This window comes from Agrilus planipennis, unplaced genomic scaffold (genome assembly GCF_000699045.2).
Source record: "Agrilus planipennis isolate EAB-ADULT unplaced genomic scaffold, Apla_2.0 scaffold52, whole genome shotgun sequence".
Classification (NCBI taxonomy): Eukaryota; Metazoa; Arthropoda; class Insecta; order Coleoptera; family Buprestidae; genus Agrilus; species Agrilus planipennis.
In genome coordinates, this window is record NW_020438883.1 from 1,612,432 (window position 1) to 1,619,995 (window position 7,564).

At 29.2% G+C, this 7,564-nt stretch overlaps 2 protein-coding genes across 2 annotated transcripts; both read right to left on the reverse strand.

Moving 5' to 3' along the window:
* Positions 1–34: 34 nt before the first annotated feature.
* Positions 35–2,198, reverse strand: LOC108734651 (renin receptor). The gene is made up of 6 exons (XM_018466285.2): positions 2,087–2,198; positions 1,858–1,985; positions 1,559–1,795; positions 1,290–1,424; positions 899–1,168; positions 35–569 (listed from the first exon to the last, which is right to left on the reverse strand). Exons 1-6 carry the CDS (start codon positions 2,187–2,189, stop codon positions 381–383), a joined length of 1,062 nt encoding a protein of 353 aa, XP_018321787.1. The 5' UTR covers positions 2,190–2,198; the 3' UTR covers positions 35–380.
* Positions 2,199–4,900: 2,702 nt separating this feature from the next.
* Positions 4,901–7,185, reverse strand: LOC108734649 (renin receptor). The gene is made up of 6 exons (XM_025981589.1): positions 7,067–7,185; positions 6,838–6,965; positions 6,539–6,775; positions 6,270–6,404; positions 5,879–6,148; positions 4,901–5,549 (listed from the first exon to the last, which is right to left on the reverse strand). Exons 1-6 carry the CDS (start codon positions 7,167–7,169, stop codon positions 5,361–5,363), a joined length of 1,062 nt encoding a protein of 353 aa, XP_025837374.1. The 5' UTR covers positions 7,170–7,185; the 3' UTR covers positions 4,901–5,360.
* Positions 7,186–7,564: the final 379 nt, after the last annotated feature.

Here is a 7,564-nt window from a genome sequence, read left to right on the forward strand (position 1 = left end):
TTGAAAGAAAAAATTAAATTAAATTCGGGTTTGTGCTATTATATTACATTTATCATAATGAAAATTAAATACTGACACATACATTTATCGTTCCATTACATATTGGTATAGTTCGCTAAATTACATAGCTGCAGAAAAATGTTTGAACAAACTACGCAATAAGTCAAGAATTATTTTACAAAATGATTGTGAATAACTTATCGCAAACAATAAAAGAAATATGTGACAAGTAAGCTAATCCATCTTGCAACAAATAATCACAGAAAAATAGTTGTGTACGATAAAGCTTAATGAGACTGAAAACGGCTACATTTGATGACCCTATAAAATTAAATCAAAGTAATACAGCAAAAACTACTCAATAGGTCTACAAAAATCATTTAGTTCTCTTTCTTCATTCGAGTACTGGTCATTCTATAAATGATGGAGTCACGTCCAGGGTCCATGTCTCCAATTACAACAGATATAGCAAGGAGAGTAAATGCCATTATTACACTGAACCATAAAATAATGTTGAATATGACAGGGAAATTTTCGTTATACGTGGAAGCAAGATTTAAATCATCAAACTGTTACAAAAAACAGAAAACATTATTAATATACAAATTAGAAAATTTTATTTCAGATGTGGTTTTTCAGGAGAATGATGAAAAAAGCGTAGATGGGAAGATATTAGAAGGAATATGAGCACTATCTATGTCAATAAATAAAAAAAGAGATATGATGGATGAGACACTAAGGGCTACATTAGATTTTTGCTTATAGTTAAAAATGTGGATTGTTGTAGTTTTTACGAAATCGAAAAATTGACACAGGACAGGAAACAGTGGTGTCCTATCAGTCTATGAACCCTATGATGCTGATATAGAAATGAAAATATACAAAAAATTGAACTTACTGAATCTGAACCTTCTTTTACTTCATTAGAAGTAGCTCGAGCTACCCTTTTATGACTTATTTCATTTGTTAACACATTTACAAGGACATCACCACTATACAACTTTTTGAATGCACTCTGTAAACGGGCAATAGCATCCAACAAAAGAACCTTAGCTTCATTGGCTGCTGTAGAGTTTTCTCCATGAAAATTAACCACACTTTTGTATGCAGAAAATTTAAACCAAAAGACACTTGGGGCTGGGGAACGTTGGTAGGCCCCACTTTCAATCTATAAAGAACATAAGACATAGCAAGAAAACTCAGAGTTCAAACAAAATTTTATGACCGTAAGATTATATTAAAAATTTACTTTCATCTTCATTTTTAAATTTACAGATAAATTTATATACCTTTTCTGTTATAGCATTCAGCAACTGAAGTTCATTAATAAATTGTCTGTCTTCTTTGAATCCAACCTTTAAATGCTTGTACTGTTTTTCTGGTTCCACAGATTTGATATCATTCAGAAAATTATAGGACTGAATCTAAAAATACACACTTAACTACTAATAATTTTTTTTGCCCCCTACGTTATGACAAGAAAAGATTAAAAGATTTGTACCCATGATTAAATAACATAACAATAACAAAACAAAATAGAATCTATAATATAACTTACTGAATCTAAACCTTGGCTCAAATCAATTCTAATAATGTTCTTTTGAGCATCTGGATCTTGCTCGTAAATTCTTGTTTCCAGGGCTCCAAAAACATCAACTTCTGATTCATCAGCATTGAGTGGAAAACTGATCCCTTTACCATTATCTAAATCTGTAATACCATCAACTGCTATTGTAACGATAGACTCTGCTAAATTGAATGGATCAGTAAAATACATTCCTGACCATTTCGATGACTATAAGAAATGTTTAAAAGTACAAATCATGTAAGGAAGGCACAATAATAGTCAAAACTAACCTGAAAAATAGGTTGCCCTAAAGCAGCAGAATAAACTTCTTTCAATAGACTTTCGTCTAACTTTTCTTGTCCCTTAAATTGAATACTTTTTGGAGCATGAAGCACTATGAATTCGCCACTGCAGTAAACTAAAAGAATTTAAAAATTATAGACATTGCTTACGAAATGTTGAGAATAAACATTTGCAGAAATTATATAAGTTTAATTAATAACAATGTTTTGAACTTACCAGAGGCTAATAAATATGAAATTAAAACAGAAACTTTGATCATATTTTCCAGATTAAGTACCTTTAAACACTGATAATGAAAATCGCCCAACCTTACAATCATATGACTGACATCATAGACTGACATATGATTATCTATGCATATGATTGCATACATTGCATACTATGGATTGATCATAGGTGATCATAGTTAAGATATCGAGTTGTGGGAAACTAGCACCCAATATAAATAATCCACTGATCCAAACCTCATTAATAAATTGTGCGTCGTTTGCTGGTTCTAAATATGTAAGTATCATAATTGTGCATCTATTATTTATGTTAAAAAAAAGGAAAATTGTTTCATTCATGTTGAAGTTTAAGGTTACTTAATAGATTAAAAATATATCTATAATACTTACCATCGACATACTTACCATGTCTATGCCTCTTACTATATACGTACTATGGGTTATTTCTATTATCTATGGATTATTTGCACTTGTATAATTGTTTGAATAAGGTCTTTTATGAATATTTTGTATATCAAACAATTAATGCAATTAGTACTGTTTTGAGGCATCTCTCTATCAATGTTTATTATGATTTGTTTTATGTGGGAACTGTATAGTGAAAAATAGGGCTGTGACCAGTACGGACACAAACAAATTTAATCAAAAGGTACGATCATTTGAATTTGATGAATGAACTGTTTTTGCAATAAAATAATTGCACTGATGTTCAACTGTTTTGGTATATTCTTATCTTGTTAATTTAATAGTGTATTTAATATATTTTTGTTGTGTTTTTCAACACAGTTTGACTTGTGAATGAGATGAGATATATTTTGCTTTTACTGATACCTGGATGGTACCTTTCTTGTGGAACTTCTTTACCTTAAGATATTAAGAATACATAGAATAAGGAAAAATTCAGACAGTATGAGAGAAAATTAATTCAAAATTTATAATTCTTTTCTTTCATGCACAAAAATCGAAAGAGGTTCCGTGAAACAAAGGACCAAATACCTAAAATTCTACATAAAACGGTATTATTTATTTGGCTAAAAGGTTCCTATTTTTTTTAAAACAAAATAAATGTAACATATATTATGATAAGATACAGTATGCAGAATTTCTGGTTTTAAATGTTAATTTGAAATTAAATAGTTTGAAGAAATGGTAACTATTAAAAAGACAATAATCCTCCTTTTTTGAAGTATGCTAAAAAGAAAAACAATTCCCAATGCAAATTTGAGGAAATTCGTTAACACTTTTTATATTCATGTGCACATTGGAATAAATTAAATAGGAGTTAGTACCAAAAGTATATTTATATGCTGTTAAATTTTAAGTTTTAGGTAGAGCGTAAATAATCGACAATTTCAAATGTAACGCAGTTTTTCGTTAAAAAGCAAATATTTTTTCAAAATCTTCATAGTTTATTCTGTTATCGATTTTAAGAATATAAATAAAATTTTAACTTTTTCTCACGCGCGAAAACTAATTTCAAATATTACAATTTTTGAACAATTATCAGTATGCAATTAAATTTACACTGGTGCATGAACGGTTGCATATGAAATGTTTTTCTTTAACATTATTTTCTTTTTTTTGCAGTTTTTCGTTTCAGAAGTGTCTGTATTCACAGCGGTTTAGTACTTTGACTGCTTAGTAATAAATNTAGAATTTATTAGAATTCTGTTTAGTAAATTATATTCCTGGAACATTTAGCGGTGTATGTAATAATTAAAATTCGAGGGATAAAAACATTTTTTGAATTATGAAATAACAAATACTTAAACTTTTGTTGTTTCTTTTTCGGGCTAATTTAGTTATTTTAATAACAGTTTATTTAAGAACAGGTGTTTATAAAACGTATTATAGACATTATAATTCGTCACTCCAAAACTTAGCACTATCCCAAAAAACTGTAAAAGTTATATATTTTTGATATTAAAAAAGAAAAGGGTTCGGCATTAGTTTAATATTGTAATAGGTACGTTTTTTAATAGGGAGGCTAAATTAATTACATCTGAATAGTCTCAGAATATTTCATTTTACAGGTGCATAAAAACTCGGGATGACATGTGTTACAACAATTAAAAGTAGTAGGCAGTTTCCGTTTTCCGATAGCTTGCATTTCCGGCAGTGTGAATGTTAGCTTAATATTTAATACATTTTAATTTCTTTTTTAAAAATTGTTACATAAACTACCTATATTATGACTTTAATTTGAAAGTCAAAAGAATAGTGATAATGATTAAATATTCTAGCAGATGTTTATTTTGCTTATTAGTTAATGGTACATTGTGGATATATTATTTTAGCAGTAACCTTTAAAATATTATTGATTAAAAATACTTAATTATTTTTTTGTCTATTTCTACAGGTTGGCTAACAAATCAGAGAGATTGGGATGTTCATTTTGACCCTACCGATGACGACATGGGATGTCTGACCTGGTATCACCATGGAATGTTACATTCTACAGCTACTTCAGGTAATAATATTAATAAATAAAATTTTTTATTAATTTGGTGTCAATATGGTTAACAAAAGAAGTGGTAGAACATAATGCATAGTATGATGAGTATATGTTACTTCGTTGTATCAATCCGTTACATCGTCCATTATTTAGTTGGGGTTGTAGATAATTGCGAACTTAAAATATATAAATCGAAACTTTGTCTAAAAAGGCTTGGTTGGCGTTTATAGCTCCACTACGTTTTGCTTATTTTGTCCCAAAAATTATTAAAGAACATAGGTTTGCATTTCCAATATCCAATTTAATTTATTAATGTTTTAAATTCTGGTATNTTAGAAAAAAAGGCGGTTTTTCATTTATTTTTCTTTATTACCTAAAATGTAACAAATACAACATTAAATACCAATCCTTTAACAACTGAAATGATGTTCATATACAATATCACTTTAAAGTAACGTTTGTGCTATTATATTACATTTATCATAATGAAAATTAAATACTGACACATACATTTATCGTTCCATTACATATTGGTATAGTTCGCTAAATTACATAGCTGCAGAAAAATGTTTGAACAAACTACGCAATAAGTCAAGAATTATTTTACAAAATGATTGTGAATGACTTATCGCAAACAATAAAAGAAATATGTGACAAGTAAGCTAATTCATCTTGCAACAAATAATCACAGAAAAATAGTTGTGTACGATAAAGCTTAATGAGACTGAAAACGGCTACATTTGATGACCCTATAAAATTAAATCAAAGTAATACAGCAAAAACTACTCAATAGGTCTACAAAAATCATTTAGTTCTCTTTCTTCATTCGAGTACTGGTCATTCTATAAATGATGGAGTCACGTCCAGGGTCCATGTCTCCAATTACAACAGATATAGCAAGGAGAGTAAATGCCATTATTACACTGAACCATAAAATAATGTTGAATATGACAGGGAAATTTTCGTTATACGTGGAAGCAAGATTTAAATCATCAAACTGTTACAAAAAACAGAAAACATTATTAATATACAAATTAGAAAATTTTATTTCAGATGTGGTTTTTCAGGAGAATGATGAAAAAAGCGTAGATGGGAAGATATTAGAAGGAATATGAGCACTATCTATGTCAATAAATAAAAAAAGAGATATGATGGATGAGACACTAAGGGCTACATTAGATTTTTGCTTATAGTTAAAAATGTGGATTGTTGTAGTTTTTACGAAATCGAAAAATTGACACAGGACAGGAAACAGTGGTGTCCTATCAGTCTATGAACCCTATGATGCTGATATAGAAATGAAAATATACAAAAAATTGAACTTACTGAATCTGAACCTTCTTTTACTTCATTAGAAGTAGCTCGAGCTACCCTTTTATGACTTATTTCATTTGTTAACACATTTACAAGGACATCACCACTATACAACTTTTTGAATGCACTCTGTAAACGGGCAATAGCATCCAACAAAAGAACCTTAGCTTCATTGGCTGCTGTAGAGTTTTCTCCATGAAAATTAACCACACTTTTGTATGCAGAAAATTTAAACCAAAAGACACTTGGGGCTGGGGAACGTTGGTAGGCCCCACTTTCAATCTATAAAGAACATAAGACATAGCAAGAAAACTCAGAGTTCAAACAAAATTTTATGACCGTAAGATTATATTAAAAATTTACTTTCATCTTCATTTTTAAATTTACAGATAAATTTATATACCTTTTCTGTTATAGCATTCAGCAACTGAAGTTCATTAATAAATTGTCTGTCTTCTTTGAATCCAACCTTTAAATGCTTGTACTGTTTTTCTGGTTCCACAGATTTGATATCATTCAGAAAATTATAGGACTGAATCTAAAAATACACACTTAACTACTAATAATTTTTTTTGCCCCCTACGTTATGACAAGAAAAGATTAAAAGATTTGTACCCATGATTAAATAACATAACAAAAACAAAACAAAATAGAATCTATAATATAACTTACTGAATCTAAACCTTGGCTCAAATCAATTCTAATAATGTTCTTTTGAGCATCTGGATCTTGCTCGTAAATTCTTGTTTCCAGGGCTCCAAAAACATCAGCTTCTGATTCATCAGCATTGAGTGGAAAACTGATCCCTTTACCATTATCTAAATCTGTAATACCATCAACTGCTATTGTAACGATAGACTCTGCTAAATTGAATGGATCAGTAAAATACATTCCTGACCATTTCGATGACTATAAGAAATGTTTAAAAGTACAAATCATGTAAGGAAGGCACAATAATAGTCAAAACTAACCTGAAAAATAGGTTGCCCTAAAGCAGCAGAATAAACTTCTTTCAATAGACTTTCGTCTAACTTTTCTTGTCCCTTAAATTGAATACTTTTTGGAGCATGAAGCACTATGAATTCGCCACTGCAGTAAACTAAAAGAATTTAAAAATTATAGACATTGCTTACGAAATGTTTAGAATAAACATTTGCAGAAATTATATAAGTTTAATTAATAACAATGTTTTGAACTTACCAGAGGCTAATAAATATGAAATTAAAACAGAAACTTTGATCATATTTTCCAGATTAAGTACCTTTAAACACCGATAATGAAAATCGCCCAACCTTACAATCATATGACTGACATCATAGACTGACATATGATTATCTATGCATATGATTGCATACATTGCATACTATGGATTGATCATAGGTAATCATAGTTAAGATATCGAGTTGTGGGAAACTAGCACCCAATATAAATAATCCACTGATCCAAACCTCATTAATAAATTGTGCGTCGTTTGCTGGTTCTAAATATGTAAGTATCATAATTGTGCATCTATTATTTATGTTAAAAAAAAGGAAAATTGTTTCATTCATGTTAAAGTTTAAGGTTACTTAATAGATTAAAAATATATCTATAATACTTACCATCGACATACTTACCATGTCTATGCCTCTTACTATATACGTACTATGGGTTATTTCTATTATCTATGGATTATTTGCACTTGTATAATTGTTTGAA

Coding starts and splice junctions, on each gene's coding strand:
- LOC108734649 (XM_025981589.1), bottom strand. CDS start 7,169: ATGATTGTAAGGTTGGGCGATTTTCATTATCGGTGTTTAAAGGTACTT. Junction 6,966..7,066: donor TTCATATTTATTAGCCTCTG/GTAAGTTCAAAA, acceptor AAATTCTTTTAG/TTTACTGCAGTGGCGAATTC. Junction 6,405..6,538: donor TGAGCCAAGGTTTAGATTCA/GTAAGTTATATT, acceptor GTGTATTTTTAG/ATTCAGTCCTATAATTTTCT.
- LOC108734651 (XM_018466285.2), bottom strand. CDS start 2,189: ATGATTGTAAGGTTGGGCGATTTTCATTATCAGTGTTTAAAGGTACTT. Junction 1,425..1,558: donor TGAGCCAAGGTTTAGATTCA/GTAAGTTATATT, acceptor GTGTATTTTTAG/ATTCAGTCCTATAATTTTCT. Junction 1,169..1,289: donor TGAATGCTATAACAGAAAAG/GTATATAAATTT, acceptor TGTTCTTTATAG/ATTGAAAGTGGGGCCTACCA.